Source organism: Phalacrocorax aristotelis, chromosome 12 (genome assembly GCF_949628215.1).
Source record: "Phalacrocorax aristotelis chromosome 12, bGulAri2.1, whole genome shotgun sequence".
NCBI lineage: Eukaryota > Metazoa > Chordata > Aves > Suliformes > Phalacrocoracidae > Phalacrocorax > Phalacrocorax aristotelis.
Genome location: NC_134287.1, coordinates 19,398,638 through 19,417,438, shown reverse-complemented (window position 1 = coordinate 19,417,438; position 18,801 = coordinate 19,398,638). Strand labels below are relative to the sequence as shown.

At 49.8% G+C, this 18,801-nt stretch overlaps 1 protein-coding gene across 1 annotated transcript in view; it reads left to right on the top strand.

Annotated features, from left to right (window-relative positions):
• FAM53B (family with sequence similarity 53 member B) overlaps positions 1-18,801 on the top strand; it is a 54,313-nt gene that overhangs the window by 17,032 nt on the left and 18,480 nt on the right. The window contains exons 2-4 of the mRNA XM_075107621.1: positions 1,730-1,972; positions 4,893-4,944; positions 13,155-13,891. Coding sequence (XP_074963722.1) covers positions 1,904-1,972; positions 4,893-4,944; positions 13,155-13,891 — 858 coding nt within the window. The 5' untranslated portion in view covers positions 1,730-1,903. The remainder of the gene's footprint in view (positions 1-1,729; positions 1,973-4,892; positions 4,945-13,154; positions 13,892-18,801) is intronic.

Genomic DNA, 18,801 nt, shown 5'->3' with positions numbered 1-18,801 from the left:
ATGCAAGGACTGTCAAAATGCAGAAATGTAAAACTCCTATGGAACGTATTAATGACCGTAGAGCAACACTTTCTGCTTGCTCCTGAAAGGCAGCTTGACGTACCCAAGCTGGCGCCAGTGCAGGGCTCAGGGAGCCTCCTGAGCATAACCTTGGGTGTCCATGTGCTGTAACAGAGGTGTCTGAGCTGCCTGATCACCAGGGGGTTTGCAGCCCCGTGGTGATGGGGGCACATTGCTGTGATAGTCTGCTGATCCCCCAGCCACCCCGTTCTCCCTTATGTCGTGCGCTACTCGCACAAGCCCAGGCTATCCACAGTACAGATGTGTGATCTGGGCTCAGTAAATTATGTGTCATTTTGATGGTTTGAAGTGCTTTGCAGTTCTATTCGATGGTTTCCATTTGGTCATTGGGTTGCCCAGTAAATTGTGTATTATAAGCCCACCAGTGTCCCTTAAGAAGCTGGGAACATGTGCCCTTGGGAACAGTGTCTTTGGAAAATGTATTGATTCTCAATCCTGTTTTTGCACTCTGGATGAACTTTGTCCTCACAAAATAAGAGAAGGTGATTTTTCTTTACCAGCCAGCTGGCCTTCAAATGAGCTACTCATAACACCGTTGCAAGCTCTAATCCGAGTAAACACAGAAAAGATGATTTACGAGCTGGGAAGAGAAGCCATATCAGTTCATAATGAGGTTTAATACTTAGTGGCATATTCTCAAATATCGTCCTTAAGTACTGCAATGGGGTTTTGACTGCATGTTACAACATCAGTGTTTATGCTCTTCAGATCGTGCAAGTGGTGGTTTTGTTTGCTTGCATTAACTGCAAGGCAACAAAATAGCAAAACAAGAGGAGCGATTTGGGGAAACACTGATTTCTGTAATCAGATTGGAACTGCAATCTGTCTGCTTCTACGTGGGAGTAAATTTATTGGAGAGAATTCCAGGAGGTGAGGCAGAGCTGGGCAACGGCTCATGGTCAGGTCTGTGCGGTGCTGTGTGAGCCTGGTTGGTAGCTTGTTTCTTCATTTGCTCTCCTCATTGTGCAGCCTTTAGCTTTTGCTACCTAAAACTACCTAAGAAATAGGTGAAGATCAAGAGGCATAGTGTGGCCCTTAGGATTTCAGGGCAGGGAGCTCTTGCCTTCCTTGCAGGCAACTCTTTGCCTTGTATTTTCCTCAAAGGGCTCTTCATGGCTTGAGAATCAGGGAGTAGCTGGGGTGGGATGGGAGTGTCCAGGGGATTTCACAGCCTTAATGATGCTGGATGGGCTTTTTCTGCTGGACATGTGCTGCCGGTTGGTCTGGGGACAAGGGCTTCTGGAAGATCAACCATGGGGCTTTAACGAGCCCTTCTATCAAAGCCTCAGTATCTGTGATATAAGGGACAGAGTTCCCTTTTTCAATGGGAGAATTCAGAGGAAACTTTATTTATTTATTTATTCCTTTGCCTGAAATAAATACTTGTGTCCCTCTGGATCACCTTGTGTACCTTACGTGCTTCTAACAGCTCGTGCGAATGCCCACCCCACGAAACACCTCTGCGCTGATGGGGTGCAGAGAAACACCAGCAATACTTAAGAGTCTAAAATAAATACTCCCCTGGAGTAACTGCCGTCGGGGTGTTTTTCAGGCAGTGCTGGCCCCTTGCCCAGCACACCCACCCTCATCCCGCCATCTCCCCAGGCAAGTCCCTTAAAGCTGTTCTTCTCTCTCTCTCTGTGTACAGGGAATTTTCTGCCCTCGGAGGCTGTTCCTGTGCATCCCCCAAGGAGCCGGTGGGAGCCGGCGGGGCCAAGCCTTTCCCGAGGGAACATGCACTGAAAGAGGAGCTTCGCCAGACCACGGCTGCCGGCGCCCTTCGCCTGGACCCTGATGGACTCCAAGGCAGGACTGCATTACCATGGTGATGATCTTAACCAAAACTCGGGAAAACAAAGGTGCTGACTCTGTAACATGCAGGACTGAGCTGGTAAGCTTTTTGAAATCTTTGTTCAAAACTATTTTGCTGCTGAGAGCTTTGCTGTAGCTTTATAATAAGGCTTTTTGTGCTGCAGGGCCGGATCTTTAGATGGTTTATAGCACTGATTTCTACCAAGCTGCATTAATATCCAAGGAGCAGGTGATTAGTAAATGATTGGAGTGCTGTGGCTTTTGCATATGTGAATTTCAGTAAGCATTCAATGGAATAAACAGCATTAAAAACTAAAATCAATGCCATGAATAACACAGGTGAGAAGTTGCTTCACCAACATCAAACAGGTGCTCATCATTAATAGGAGGATGAGCAAGTGGGGAGCAGGATTAAGTGGGAGATGGTGAAGGGCAACGCTGTGGTACTTAACAGTCTCACTGACAGCCTGAAGGGATGCAAATCCAGCCACGCCAAATGAGCAACAACAAAATACCAAATTAGGGGCAGCGAACAGCCCAGATGATGCTGCAAGGGATGAGCCAGGCTGTGGGGCTGAGCGTACCTACAGTAGTGGGAAGGGAGGGGCAACACGTTGTCTGAGGGGCAGGAGGAGGAGAAAAGGGATGATGGAGAGCTGTCTGAGAAAGTCCAGAGTGAGGCTGGTCATGGACATTTTCTTCTCTGTTCTCCAGGAGAGATGGTTATAGTCTGAGAATAAATTAGACCAAAAGGCTGTTCCTCATAGGCTGTGCTGAGAGCCTCAGATAAGGGCCTGCAGGAACACGGCAGGAAGCATCTGGCAGGATCAGCCATAAATGGGCATTATGAGCATAAAAGAAATATAAATGCCAAAGTTTGCTGAGGATGACAAACTGTCCAGCCGGGCTTCCCAGGCAGATAGCACAGCGTGCTGGGGCAAAGGCAGGCTGCCCTGGCAATGCGCGGTGGAGGAGAAGGCGAGCGAGCCAGAGGCAGCTTAAATCCTGCCTTAAAAGGGTGAGATTTGGGAAGGAATGATATTGATATATTAGAAAAATATCCTTGCTTTAGTGTCAGCTCCTGCTGGGAAGGCAGCATCTCCCGCGGCTGCTGTTCAGCACGGCGAGGGGGAAGCCTGAGCATCTGACGTTGCTGTGCCCCAGGAGGGGTGTGGGGCAGGTGGAGGGGAACTTGCTGCAGAGAGGCAGATGAGTAGTTGTTTCTTCTACTACTGTGGGAAGGTGTGGGCACCCAGAGTGCCTGATGGCAGGCAGGGGAGGTGCGGAGCTGTGACATGAAACTTTGCCCTTGCGTGTTTGCCGAGTGTCTCCCACAGCTCTGGGGCTGGGTCAATAGTGCAGTGATAGTCCTGGTTACACAAGTTGAATTGCTGAGTTGTCCGGGCTGTTGAACTGGGGCAGATGTTCACCAGAAGTCTGATCCACCAAAGAAAGCAAGGGTTTTTTCCATTGACTTAATGGGAAAGACCAAAAAGCAAAACCTAAAGAAAATAAATGTCAGAGCAGTGGGAATATTGCCTACCAACGCCTGATGGGCTCGTTTGGTTCAGTTCCTGGTTTGGTGTTAAGACGAAACTCTTCCAAAATGGTAATTATACTCAATATGAGACATATGTCATCTAAAAGTGTTCCTAACCCTTCCCACGTTTGCAGGCAGTAGCTGGTCTTTGGGGCTGGCACACAGATGGGCACTGGCACAACCGCTGCCTTCTCTGGGGCTTCTCCCACTTCCATCGCCACCCTGCTTTGGCCATTCTTCGGAGACAGCTGCCTGTCTTCGCTGTCTCTGAATTAATTCTACCACTTCATAAAGTGGGGCTTGACAGATAGAAATAGCCTGACTTCACCTAGAAAAGTGGCACATGCTTCAAAGAAGGTGAACAACCCTTATTTACCTTCTCCACCCCATTGTTGTTTTCTGCCTCCACATCCCTCTATATTCAATATGTACAATGTTCTGTATATGAAGTGGGATCCTTCTGTTGGATTGCTCTGCACAGGCAAGTGCCAGCATTTGGTACCTCATTGTTGTTATTGTTATGTGAGCAGGCAACATGTAAAACATGGATCAGGCGAGAAGACGTGAATGTGGTGGCCTAACGCCAGATAAAGCACAGCTATGACAGTATGGGTGAACGGGGAGGTCATGCTGGTGCTTCCCTCAGGTGATGTAAAGCCTCAGTCAGATGGGATGGTGTTGCCAGGGAAGACCTTCAGAAGCAGAATATGGATATTTTGGGGGGATAATAAAAGAGCAATTAGTATGGAAGTGTGTTTTTGCAGACATAGCTGAAATGGCATGTAGCTGCAGATGACATATTGATTTATTGTACATAAAACTGTCCATGCCCATTTTTGGAAGTCTGATGATGTCTCTTACACTGTCAAGAGGAAAATTCGTAGAAAAAAAAGAGTGTAAAAGGCATCCAGGATTATTTTGTCCCCACATAGTGGTGTTTTTCCCTATTTTTATTGCAAATCAATGTGCTGGGGTGAGGACGGCTTGCCATAGAAACACACTATACATTTAAAAAAAGCTAAATAACTGCTTTGTACCTAGGCAGGAGGCCTTGATGGGCTTGGATGGGGTTCAGATACCACTGCTGCTGCTTTCTTGCCCAATCCAGAATTACCACTGAATTGCAGGTCCTGGTTTAGTTTCTCTGGTGTTTTGGGTCCCGGAGCTGGGTACCTTGCTGCAGCTATTCCCGTGGGTAAATATGAGGTGCAGGAGCCATGATTTGTGAGCTCAGGGCTCGACACCAACTCTCTGCAGCAGGGTTTGTTTAAATTTTATTTCACTGAGGGAAGATGACTCTGTCTGTCCCCCAGTCCCTGCCAAAACAGGACCATCGCGGGCGCCCAAGGCTCTTCTCCCTGCTGGGTGCTGCGCGGCTTTGCCAAGGCTGGAGGCAGGGTGGTTTCTGGTGCCCCGGTCGAGTCTGCGAGAAGTGAATAGTTTTTCTGGTTGTTTGCAGCACACTCCAAAGATGAGTCAAGGACCTACCCTCTTCTCTTGTGGCGTGATGGGTAAGTAACAGAAACTTCTGTCCGTATTTACTCCACTTCTGCTCCTGCTTCCTTGTAGCGGTGGGCGGGAAGATGTCCTGACTGGATGGATCTCTCAAAAGAATGCTCCCCTGCAGACCCTGGGGCTGGCATCCACCCACCCGCCCCAGATAGCTGGGATGGAGGAGCACCCACCCCACCACCCACGAGTGGTGGCCATCACGCCTGGGCCACCTTCCTTCCCAGAGGTGGTTGTCCTGCCCCGTTGCCATTGCTGAGTGAATTGCTTACCTCCTTCCCCCTCCTCATGCTTTGATATGCCTGCTTATTTTTTGAGTAACTTGAACAGCTGAGGTCATAAGCATTTTGGGTCTGAGACTGTGTTTGAGTATCCAGCCCACAACTGTGGCTCTTGACTGTTTGCACTATGCAAGTCATAAATATCAGTATTATCACTAAAATGTTCTACCACTTGGACAGGCCTCAAACAATATAGAAAATGCTTTTGACAATAAGTATGGTATAGGATGTTTAAAACCTTTTGTGTCAGAGCCTGCTGTCAATTTTTATGCTGAACAGCCACCAAAATTGATGGAGGATTGGTGCCTTGGCCAGTGATCCTAAAAAAATGATAGTGCTGGAGGATGTGCTGTCATATTGTGCTCTTTGGGTTTTGTAGTGGGGAGCCTGTTACAAGGCAAAGTCTCAAAATCCAGTTAAAATTGTAGGTCAAGTTTGAGCCAAGCTACTTGCTATGAAAGCCAGTACTTTACAAAGAGGCTGCCCCTTTTCTTCATGGACACAGTTCTCATTAGCCTTAATGGGAGCCGAGCACGTGCATTGGCAGGAGGCATTTCCCAAGCACTCTGATAACTCCAGTCATTGAGTGGATGGGAGAAGTTGGAAAGCATTTGGATTTTTTCAGATGAAAGTCACAAGCTTCCAGGTCAAGAAGGGGTAGAGACAGCCCGTTCCCTTTCTCCAGCCTGTCAAACATGAGTGAGGAACAAAGAAACCCAGCAGATGGTTTTGTCTTGCGTGTGGCACTGGCAGGCTCTTCAACAGATATGAAGAGTCTACGTATAGTTAAAAAGCAGCTTGTCTTTAAGAGCTTTTACAAAGCTGATCTTCCTTGGCTGCCAAATTATCCTCTTTCTGAAGGAACCGAATGCCATCTCCTTGATAACAGCTTGCCATTTAATAGTCTTCATCATGCCCAGTCAAGAGGAGCCAGTCTCTCCAGCATGCAAGGGCATTGGTTGGCTTGGGTTTAATTTTAGGCATCTTTGCCAAGAGTTCTTCTTGCTGTCTCCAAACATGGGCCACGGTCACAGACTAATCCAATGTCAAAACTCACTTGACTTTTTAAATAAGTCCCATGGTTATAATGGCACCAAATGCAAAATTGGGGGAATATCTCAGGTCAGAGAGCCATGTCCCTGTTGGTGGAAAGCACTGAGATAAACACAGTGAAGTTTGGACTGACAGCACAGCCAACAGGAGGCAAAGACTTATAGTCCCATGTATGATGTTGAGGAGATGGAGGGAAGTGGGCTGAATTTTCTGGGTTTTTAGTCAGAAGAGGCTGAGGGTCTTAGCACAGGGTCTTCCCTGTTGCCTTTTGGGGTGAGGGCAGCTTTGGGCAGGAAGGCAGCTCATGGCTGGTCCTGGTGACCCAGCCTTGGCCAGGCTGCCAGAGTGAGCATCATCCAAACCCTGGAGCTTCCCATAGGCATTGGCTCAGGAGTGTTTATCTCCAGGAAGGAGAAGGAAGAAGTTGAGTCAAAGCCTCAAGGGGTGCGTAATGGACCATGACCAAGAAACCCAGCTGGCCCAAGATGGCAAGGCTGGGGTCCTGCTTACTCGTGGCATAATGTGGGGGGAAAAGAGTAAACTGAGGCCCAAGCATCTTGGATGTAGATGTCTCGTGAGGTACTAAACACTGGAAGAATCTGAAAATCAATTATAGACTGTAATGTAACTCAATACATGAGTAAACATTATTAAAGACTTGATATGTCGATGATGCAATGTTAGATCCACTTTTCAAGGTGACCTAAATAAAGTTTTGATTTTTAGATTTATAGGAAATACCCCTGCCAGGGTGATGGTAATATTACTAAAATCTTGGGTTTTAACTTTATATACGCCTTCGCTGGGAAGAAGGTTAAAGGTGAAAAGCCTTAACCTATATATTAAACAATTTCATTTTTCCCTTCTCCATGATGGATCCTTGGAACACCTGGAAGTATAAGAATTGTCGTGGTGTAGGAAAGGGTTTGTTTTTTCTCCTTTTTTCCCTTTCCTTCCTCTGCAGTCTCCATCACATGCCCCCAGTAAAAATATCCGTGACTGTGCTAGAGAAAGAAAGCAGCATGTTAGAAAGTCGGGACATTACTTTTGGCTTCCCGTATTGAATTTTTTCTGTCGTTGGGTGGATGGCAGAAGAAAATTTACAATATTTTAACAAGGCATTGGCAGCATTGCTTAACCTTGCCCTAGCAGGTATATGAACAGCACTCAGTGTCTAAAGGCTGCACTAGCCCAGCCTTCTAAGAGAAACTTGTTGGGCGTGTACCAACAGCCATGGCCTCCTGTTTTCTGTGTAAGCAAGAAATTATCTTTGAGGCAAGCTGCAGGCAGGGTTTTATTGAGGCTGTGACAAGGTGCTTGCAAGTGTAATTGCCCTGGCTGTAGGATCAGAGTCCCAGCACAGCAGGTGTTGCATGCACAGCCTTCCTTGTTGAAAGGGAAGGGGAGGATGGGTTTGAGCCCATCAGAGACGGATCCTGAATACATCTTCTGTGAAGTGCTCTTTTAAAAGTAACCATCATTTGCCTTTCCCCTTGGAAAGTGCCTCCAGAATTTGTCCTTGTAGAGTGCTGTGGCAGATCGGGGTGATAGATGGAACGCACAGGTCAGCTCGTCCGTCCTTCGGCACGTTCCTCCACCGGCACAGTTTGGCAACACTGGCGGTCCGAGAGGCAAACATGCTGGCAGGTTTGCAGCCTTGGGTCTTGTCATTGCACACCTCTTACCTGGAAATTACTTTTCACACCGCATGGGTGATGGTGGAAAGCCAAGAAGCCAGAAGGAGGTCCAGCTTTGGGGTGATGCTCCTCAATCGCATCCTGAAAGCGCCCGCCTGCCACTCTGCCTCCCAGTGCAGGGCTTGCACGCCTCCTGTTTCTGAACTGGGATTTCCTGGGATGGGATTTCAGGGTTGTTTTGGAAAGCCATCAGTGTAGAACAGCGTCTTGGTGCATGTCCAAGCACAGTCAATCCACAAAGAGAAAAAGCCACTCAGGAAAAGCCAACAAGGCGTAGCTGCAGTGGGGAGACATCGCCAGAGGATCGCGTTGAAGAGCAAGGCATGTTTCACTGTTGAGATAGGGAATTTCCCTCCCCCGTGCAGGCTGTTGGCACAACGAGTCCGCAGCCCACTGGTGTGTTTATTCTCTGGCGGTAGATTTGGGGGCTGTTGTTTTCATTTCCCATTGAAGCACAGCTCTGCGCATCGTATTTTAATCTTATTTCTGCGATGGGAAGGCTCTATGGCACTGCCATCAGCTAATTACAACCATTAAATTTGTTCCACATTTAGAAATCATCTCTCAAACATAAACAGGGGGCAGTGGAAAATGCAGGCTGCCTTTTTCCCTGTGCACGGAGACTGGGAGACTGAAATTCGACTTGAATAATGTAGGAAAAAAAGGAATTGGATGCACACCCGTGTGAAGAGAAGTGTTTGGGTTAGGATCCAAACAGAATTTATCTGCCAAAAAGGAGAAGAAAAATTGATTGAAACCCGTAATTGCTTTACAAGTTGCCATAATAAATTATGTATTAATGTAAATTATTTCACGGGAAAAGAACGTAGAGGAAACTTGAGCAGAAGGATCATGCATTATGTATAAAAAGGAACTGTAAAAATATTATAGCAGCACATTTGTGTCACTATAGTTAAAGTTGTGTCAGCGTTTTGGTTTTACACCCTCCTCTGTGGTTATGAACGTAGTCATTAAAATTTACTTTGTGTCACCAGAGGAGCATGACAGTTGTTTAAAAAGCCTGCGACCATCCTGAAGTTGCAAGGTCCCTGGCGTGTCCGTGCCCTGCTCCTGCAAAACCTGGACCTTGGCGTTTGGAAGCTGGGCTCTGATGCTCTGAGGATGGATCACGTTCTCCACAGGGCTGCGTGGAGCTCTCAGGGATGTTCGGAGAACACCACCCCTCTCCTTGGTTTTGGGACAAGACTTCAGCTTGTGAGTGCCTCGTGCCCCGGACCACTGGGCTCATTTGATGCGGTGAAGGTTGCATGGGAGAACAGATGGACGTTGTAAGGGTTTATGTTCACTCTTAAAAGTGAAGGTCGTGGTTTTGCCCAAAAGGAAATTTAGGAGTAGATAGCAGTGCTGATGGTGTTTGAGCATGCTGCCAAAGGTCCCAGGGCAGGTTGAGCCCTGCTCATATGTAGGCGGCTTCTGGCTTGTCTCTGAAAATAGGAGAGGAGGAAAATAAACCATGTGAGGACTGCCCAGCAGCCAGAGCCCGGGACGTGCCGGGTCTTGGCGGGGCTTGTTGCCGCTTGCCCAGCCCGGTGAGTCCTGCCGGCGCGTGCCGACGAGGCACTAGCCCTGTGCAGAGAGCAGATGCTGCAGCTTGCAGCGACGACCACTCTTCACCCACAGCCTGAGTGCTCCAGCACCCAACATCTCCCTCCCAGAGCATCCCTGGCGGGGCTGCTCCCCACCACCCTGGGGTCAACAGCTCTGCCACCAAACTGTCCTGGAGGCCGGGCAGGGCGAAGGCGTGCAGGCTGGCAGGGTGACGCGGGAGCCAGGGCTCAGATCACTCTTTCCAGGGCTGAATCAGAGCTAACCAGCGCAGCCTTGCTTTGCAAAGCAGAAATAGTTTGGGTTTGGGTTCCTCTGAGGCTGGGCAGCCTGGGAGCTTGCAGCTGTAACCTGGATTTAATGCTGCTTCTTGACGGTCTGAATTTCTTCCTGCTTTGTGCATGGTTTGCAAGAGGGCTCAGGATCCTGCTGCCATGGCCAGAGAGGGCAGGATGAGAAATTCAGTCCTCCCCAGGCTGCCGATAACACCCCTCTGTGTCTTGGGAGCTGGAAAGCTATTTCACAACCAGAGAGATGCCAGAAAATTCATTTTGCGTTGCCTCACCCTGGAAATGCAGATTTGCAGATCAAAATATCTCAAAAGAAATTTGCTGGACATGCTCATTAAGTGACTTGAAGTGTTTATTTTTGCAGTTCTAAGTTAAAATCTAAAAGTGAGATGCTATTTCATCCAAGGACGCTAACAGCCAAGAAGGACCTGTTTAACCAGGGGAAGAGCCTCTTGTGCCACACTTACATCATGCTCTGGTTCTTCTACCATTTTTCCAATAGGCAAAGAAGAGTTTTCCAGCGAAGCAACTCACTTACAAACCGAGGGGTTCTTGTGGTAGGTTTTATCGTGGAACAAATTACTGCCTCAGGGTAAACCGAGTTGAGGTTTGTAATGTAAGAAAATTAATACATGCTTAACTGCAGCAGTATTAATGGCTCTGCTGCAATTATCGTTATCAACGTGCTCAGGATGAGAATCTTGGTTTTAAAAAATTGAACAGAAAACTGGCTGCTTTTCCTCAGTAAGGCTTTCCTGAGTCCTTTAATTATACCCTCAGCCCTTCGACTGTCCCATTTTTATTTTGTTTCGGGGCGAGCAGTTTTCTGTTTGCAGTGAAAAACCATTTTCTGGGTTATCTGGTAGTTTGGGACCAGGCAGTGGTGCTCGGGGGTTTGGGGGGGTCAGGCTGTGCCAGGGAGTCCGCCTTGCCCTGCCAAAAAAACAGCTTTCAAAGCACAAGGGGAAAAGCAAATAACCCCAAACTGGCGCTGGGGATAACGGTGCGATTACCGGTCTCTTTGCAAGGTTTGGAAGATTTATAGCTGTTTGTGCTGAAGCAGGGGTGAAAGAGGAAGGTGTCTCGTATCCTCCTCACCAAGGCCTTTTGTACAACGTGACGTCTCTGGCTGGAGGATCGTGGCAGCTTGCCATGAAAAATCAGCTTCTATTTCTGTTTCCTTTGTCTGCTGACCTGACCCAAGAAATCTCTCTGCTGGCAGCATAATAAGGAGGGGAAGATAATAAAGATCTAAGTGTAGATGTAATTGTTTAGTGCAGATTTCTCACTGTTCATTGTGTTTATTAAAATGAGGACAGTGACAGTTAAAATGCTGTGTGGTTATTGAGTGCAGAGCCAGGTTGTTTGTGGCTGGAGCTGTTACGGCAGCAGCTGGATGCAGGGAGAAATGGGAAAACTGGCCAAGAGTGGTGTAAGGGGCCCCAAATCTGACCTCCCGACTTGAAACCGATCCCTGGTTATAAGCATTCTGCACCGTTGCATCTTCGCTATCAGACTGGTACCTACAGCTGCAGGCTGGGTACAGCTTTTAATTCATCCTTCAGTTGCCTGAGTGGAAAATCCCTCAAACCCCTAAAAATATTGCACAATTTAGATATGATCATATGAAACTTTGCAGTGACGGTTAGCTAGCATGGTTTGCCTCTGTTCGCAGCAGCCGACGACAAAAACGTCTGTTGGGTGATTACTTTTTTCCACTGCAGCAGCTGATGGGGTTGTCCTACCACGGTTTTCCTGTTGAGTGTCAACAACGTATCTGCAGAGAGCCCCGTTCACCTACGCAGCCTGTGCTGGGGAGCCAGACCTTGACAATACTTAGCTTTCTTCTTCTATTGTCAGCGGGACTGTGCGTGGGAATGAGATCATCACCCTTAATCCTCTCTTTTGACAGTCATCAGTGGAATTTCTGAATACAGCTGTAGCCGGGTTTGCAGTCTTCCTATGTGGAGCTGCCTATAGCCATATATGTTTCAGTCTGTAGACTTTGGAGGTGCAGGTTTCTCAGAGCTTTACTCAGGCACCGCAAAACCCATCTGATAAAAGGAATATCTTTATGCTGGCCCTGAAGCCATGCAGCAGGTCACCACCATCTTTTGATGCACTGCATTGGAAGACTTAATGCAAGGCAAATTTGCAGGAGGAACAAATTCCTGTGTAAGCGAGCTGAAAGAAAGAGAGGGGGAGAAAATGTTATTAAAATGTATTTTTTTAAAAAAGTGAACCTATTAAGTGATTTCTTTTTTACTTTAAATAAATGGTTCAGCATTATGTTGGTTACAGAAATGCAAACAATTGGCTGTGCTAGCTACAACTGGGATTTTCAAGGCAACCCCAAAGAGCTGCTAAGCCCAGGTTGCTGCAGAAGATTAGGAGGGTGTGGGTACCCGGTTTCTGTAGCACGGGAACGCTCCGTGCGGGTAACCAGGCAGGGGGGCACCTGGGCCAGAGCACCCAGGTGGCCCCAGATTTGGGGGTCGGAGGGGAGATGGACGATGAACCTCACCACAAGGACCTAAGAACAGCATCCTACAAAGAACTGCTGGAGGTTTATCGTGCAGCTATTATAGCATCAGCCATCTTAGAGCTTATTATGTGCACCAGCTTTTGTTAGAACAGTATCTTTGGGTTGGTTTGGGAAAGATGCACAGAGCCTCAGTGGGGCTGAGTTGATCTCACTGGAGCAATGCTGTTCCAGCAGGCAACCTGATGGGTGTCAGGATGGCTTTTGGTTTCCCGTAGGCTCTGACAACCTTCCTGGGATTGCTGTGCAACGGCAGGCAGCTTGATGCCTGGGAGCACTCCCCTTTCTGTTAGGACCATCCCAACTGCTATCTCATCTCCTTTCTGGTGTTTTGTCCCCCGAGGTCCATCTCTCCCCAGCGGTGCTACAGCTTTGTGCTCTTCACTTCCAGTTTTTGAGAATTTCTAGGCAATTATTGATTGTGGAACTTAGGACGCACGCATCTGAGACATGAGTTAGTACAGAGAGAAGGCAACGGCCGTACCATTTTATACTGCTGAGTTTCCCTTAGCTAGTGCAACCTGGATATTCAAAGGCATGTTTTTATCTTCTAGCAGTTTTGCTCCTACTCCGATTATCACTTTGACTCTCCCTCTCCATCTACACTGCAGCAACCACTCTTCTGGCAGTTTAGAAAACCATATTCCAAGAGTTAATTAATTTGTACTGGAAAACATCCCATATGCTACTTTTTTGTTTATGGACATAGAAAGCGAATCGCAGAATTAATTAATGCTAATGCTTGTGAATGTGTGTTATTTTTTTTTCTCCTTTCTGAACCAGAAAATGACAGATGGAGAGATCTCAGCAGGAAATGTCCACTTCAGCTCGAGCAGCCGGGCGCCAGCATCTGGGACTGCTTGTCGGACAAGGGCGAAGAGGGCTCGCACTGGCCAAGGGAGACGGCCAGCACCTGCTCCGTCACCAACCTGATCAAAGACCTCAGCCTCAGTGACCCCCACGGCAACCCCTCAGCCCCCCCCAGCAAGCGCCAGTGCCGCTCGCTCTCATTTTCGGATGAAATGTCAAGCTGCGGGACCTCGTGGAGACCCTTAGGCTCGAAGGTTTGGACCCCGGTTGAGAAACGGCGGTGTTACAGCGGCGGGAGCGTGCAACGCTACTCCAACGGCTTTGCCACCATGCAGAGGAGCTCGAGCTTCAGCCTGCCCTCGCGGTCCAACCTGCTCTCCTGCGAGCATCCCGCCTTCAGCAGCCGGCTGGGGTGCCAGCCCGGCACGGGGCCAAGGAAATCAGCCACCGGCAGGCACGGAGGAGACCGGGTGGACATGCAGAGATCCCTCTCCTGCTCACACGACCGCTTCTCCTCCTCGGAGTACTGCCCACCCTCGGCAAGCAGCACGCCCGCCTCCACACCGGAGCTGGGGCGACGGGCTGGTGGACTCTCCCGAAGCCGCTCGCAGCCCTGTGTCCTGAATGACAAAAAGGTTGGGATCAAGCGACGGAGACCAGAGGAGGTTCAGGAGCAACGGCCCTCGCTGGACCTTGCCAAGATGACCCAGGTAAGAGGTGGCGGTGCTGTCCCTGCAGGGCCCCTGCAGGGCTCAGCAGCAAGGTGATGCTGTTCTCTGCTTTGCTAAAAATCCTTCAGCATCTTCCTGAGGTGGGTCTGCATTGTGCAGAGTATCATGGGTGTTACAGGGAAGCTCATCCTCCTGTCTGAGCAGAAAACCCATTCCCCTACAAATGGATTTCTTTAATAAATCCCTGCATTTCTGTTCTGCGCTGATTTTTGCACGCTGAGTCCACCGTGTTGTTGTTTCCTCCTGGCACATGTTTCAAGCAGGAATACGTTAAACCCCACATTTTTGAGTTCAGGAGAGAGGAGCCCTGAGCCTGCTGTGAGGAGGTGAAGGCAGCACCCCGAGGCGCCTAGCCCTGGCTCTGTCAGGAGCCGAATTCATACCACTGTGGGCTTTACTTGCTCAGCTTCTGTAATTTTCCACTCTGGAGATGTTATCACATTTCATTTTCAGTTACAAACACAGAGCACAACCTCCCTCTTCAATCTGCCGAGCAAAGCCAGATAACAGATCTGAAGTGCGAATCGGGTAGGATTTTGCTCCTGGGTTCTCTCCCAGCAAGACCAAGTGACTGGACTTCAGTGAGAGCCAAAGCGAGAGGCTGCATCGAAGGACAGTTCAAGCAGCATTTCCATTTCGCACTCGTAAAATTGCTTTTTCTGCAGTTTTATGACTTGACATTTCCCACATCAATAACTTATAGTTGTAAAGTCAATGACACCACCAGCTCCGTGTGGGATGGAGATAGCTGGGGGTCTGCTGCAGGAGCAGGGGCTTTGCCCTGGCTGCCTCCCAGGCAGGGCTGTCACCTTCTGCCGGCCAGAAAACTTCCCCCGTGGTTTCAGTTCGACGCAGTCACCGGCTGTGCAGTGCTGCTGCGCTTTGTCCCAGAGGCAACTGTGTCAGGAGCATCTGCTTTCCAATTTCCTTTGTACAGCTGTGGCTGGCAAAGCCCACCTGGTGCGAGGCACCCCCTTGGTGTTCGCAGGGAAACTGCTGGCAGCGATTCATTGGGTGGGATGGAGAAACAGCCAAGAGGTTTCTCCCCTTGCCATTCCGCAGCGGGGTGACATCCGATGCTGTATGTGCATTTTCCCTTCTTAGAGGAACGCAATATTTTATGGCGTTTCCTGCTTGGCAGTGCAGAGGGTGTTTGAAGGAGTGCTGTGGTGTTGGAGGAAGAGATTGGCTTTTCCTCCTCCAGAGGAGCTTAGAGGACAAAAAGGATGAGGGAATCACATATTTGGGTGACAGCAGGGGAAAAACATGAGGGTTGCTTTCATGCCAGCAATATGTTAAGTTTATTTTATTAACTGGTAAGCTGGATGGGTGGTACCAACAACTTACATGTGTTATTATTAAAACCTAGCTGCAGGTTGGAATAGCCCAATTGCCCCCTCTTAATTCTCTCTGTATAAATAGCCACTTGTTGCTTCACCTGCATGTGCAGTGCAGGACGTCCTGCAAGCCCGTGCGGGAGTTTCCCGGCAAACCAAAGCCTGCAAAAGACACAAATCGCCTCAAAACCGGTGGCAGGGATGGCGAGGCTGCCCCCTCACTGCCCGCTTTCCTGCCCCGCCCTGGAGCCTGCAGGCACGGAGCCCCACGAGCTGCCACTGTGGGGAGGGGACAAAGGCGACTGTCCCCAGATCGGCATCAGATCCGTGGGGAGCAATGCAAAGCGATGACCACATCCCCCCAGCTCGCTCAGCAAGCGGCTCCACTGCTTGTTCCCAGGCAGCTCCTCGCTTTAAAGCCAGCACGTTAGAACTGCCTTTGCCACCGCATGCTGATGACTGCAGCTTTCCTCGAGTCTCCATTAATAACCCACCAGCGTGGGAAGAGGTCCATGGCTGTGGAAATGGGCCAGCCAGGCTGAAAGCCCATGGTGTAGAGTGGCCAGGGAAAGAGGGGGAAGGATGCAGCCCCAAGTGCAGGTGCCGGGGCTGGGAAATAGGCTGCTCCTCTTTCTGCATGCCCAGCATCGGCCGGGGAAATCTTCCTCATCTACATGTCCTCCAACAGCATTTTCTGGGGCTGTATTTGGAAATGCAAAGCGTAACTTGCATTTATACTTCGCGTGGGGGTTTGCATACCCCCACAGGCATGTGTGCAAAGGTTGATGAGGAGCCGTGCAAAGGGTCGTGTTTGCGTATCACTGGGTTTTGTTGCATCGGAGCAATTTGGCACGGAGACGTGTTAGTAGCACCTGTGGTTGCGTGGGTGCACGGGTAACAAAATCCAGTGCAATATCTGTGCATGTGGAGCCGGTCATGCCCGTGCCAGCGAGCGCCTTAGTTCAGTTGCTCACTGGCGCGTCTGCTTGCCATGACCAGTGGTTTGGTCTTGCAAAGCTGAATGCCCGTCATATCCCTCTAGACAAGCTGCTCAGCGCCTCGGGAGGAGGTGGACCTGATCATCACGACTTTTCAGCGTGAGATCAAAATGTTGAATGAGTTGCAAAACCTCGGTATAATGCACGTGTGCCCCAGCTGCATCTGCTGGAGTGCTCACAGCTGAACAAAGGCAAGAGATCAAAGGGATGGGACTATTTTTATTCGCCTGGCTCTTCTGAGAGCTTGTCGATGGTTACCATCTCTGAGCAGTGCTTGCACCTTGGTAAGATGAGCATTTCAGAAGCTCTGGGAGGGCAGAGCAGAAGTTATCTGCCCTTTGCTTATCGCTTCATGCTGGGCCAGCTCACAGGGGCACCAAAGGAGAGCATGGAGGAGTGGGAAGTGATCTTCCCGTGGCTGCAGCCATGGCAAGCTCCAAGACTTTAATCCCTCATTAGAAGAATTAATGATTTTATCTTTGCAAATGCCAATGAAGCCTCTTTTTTTCCAAAGGCTCCTTCAATTTTCTGCTTTTTAGTTGCTCTTTAATTTGCAAATGAAGGGCATGGAGGTGGTGTGGAAGGTAGGGCAGACTCCCAAACAGATCCCACTGGCGGCGGGGCAGCCCCGATGCAGCACCGAGCAGATGGGGCATCATGTCCAGCTAATTTTGCTGCCAGTGCTCCACTCTGCAGACTTTGGGGAATAAAAGGTTTGCGCTGGGGCTTGGAAAGCTTCCTTTTGTAGCTGTTCTTCCAGCCCTGAGAGCACATGAATGCTCCTTCCCAGCTCTCTTGGTGCCCACTGGGGGTTTAGCACTGGCTGTAGCTCATCGTGAGCCCTGCCAGGTCCCTGCCAGAGTTTGCGCGAGGCTTTGCAGGCACAGCGTGCCTGTGCGCTTGGCTCGGTCCCTTCTCTGAGGGATTGGACCCCAGGCTGGGATCGCATCCTGAACCTCTTAACCTGCTTCTTTGGGTTGGCCCCAGCGAAACACAGAGTCTAAACAAGAGCAACCCCAACGGCCGAGTCCCCACATTGGCTACTGCGTTGGATGGCTCTCCATCCCACGGACCCACGGCGGGGACCCCGTGCCAGATGGGGGTGCCCCCAGCATGGGTGGAGGATGCAGCTAAAGGATCTGACAAATCTCAGCACCCGGACGTCAGACTTGTGTGTCAGACTTGTGTGTAAGTGTGTCACAGTTTAACCCCAGCCAGCAGCTCAGCCCCACGCAGCCACTCGCTCACTGCCCCTGGTGGGATGGGGGAGAGAATTGGAAGGGTAAAGGTGAGAAAACTCATGGGTAGAGATAAAACTAGTTTAATAAGTAAAGCAGTTTTGGTGCTTGAGGATATGGTTTAGTGGTGGACTTAGCAGTGATAGGTTAGTGGTTGGACTCGATGATCTTAAGGGTCTTTTCCAACCTTAACGATTCTATGATTCTATGAAAAGCTGTGCATGCAAGCAAAGCAAACCAAGGGATTTCTTCACTCCTTCCCGTGGGCAGGCGGGTGCTCAGCCATCCCCAGGACAGCAGGGCTCCATCACGCCTAATGGAGACGTGGAAAGACAAATGCCATCACTCCCAACGTCCCCCCCTTCCTTCTTCTCCCCCAGCTCTATATGCTGGTGATGATGCCATATGATGTGGGACATCCCTGTGGTCAGTTGGGGTCACTGTCCCAGCTGTGTCCTCTCCCAGCCCCTGGTGCCCCCCTGGCCCCTCGCTGGTGGGGTGAGGTGAGGGGCAGAAAAGGCCTAGGCTCTGTGTCAAGGTTCAGGAGGGTGAAGGTGCAGTGAGGCCTGGCATGTTGTCCTCCTTGCGCATCCTCGGGGAGCACAGAAGGCTTGGATCCTGCCTGGAAACTGCTCTGGACCACTGGGAGCTGGGCCACCGTCTCCCGCAGACCGTGCACTCATAAGGGGGTCTTGCTTTCTGTCCTTGCAAGGGCTAGACTTGCTCCTCAGCAGCCTTGGGGTGTCATCTCTTCCCCAAATCCCTAACCATTTGCAAGCCATTCTTAAATCCTGTTCACCATGGTAATCCAAAGTGAGCTTTACGATTTTCAGCCATCAGTGGAAACATGGAAGAGAAGCAGTAAATGGAAGTGGGCTGAGAAGCAGCATGAACAAACGCTTGCAGTTACAAAATAGGCAGGACGCTAAAAGCAGCAGCGTGTCACCGGAGCAGATGTATTTGGTAATCGAGTTTCAGGGGAAGGGCTGTGGGCTGTGTCGCAGTGGCTGTTCGGCAGGAGAGAGGTGCAGACCTTCCTCTCCACGCAACACTCCTGGTGCTGCTTGGGGTCTCTGAAGGAGGTCACTGCCTCCGGGAAGGGTGCCTGCAAGTGCTTTTTGTGCTGGTGCAGAAGGTTCATGCAATGGTTAGGGAAGGAGAGGGTCTGGGCTCTGGTTTCCACCTTTTGGGAGGAAAAGGTCTGATGGGTGGCGCAGAGCTGCGGTGGTGGGTGAGGAGCAGCACATGGTGCAGTCCTTGACTCCCTCCTGGGTCCCTCCCCAGCCTTTCATCCCGGCCCTGTGCGGGACAGGGGA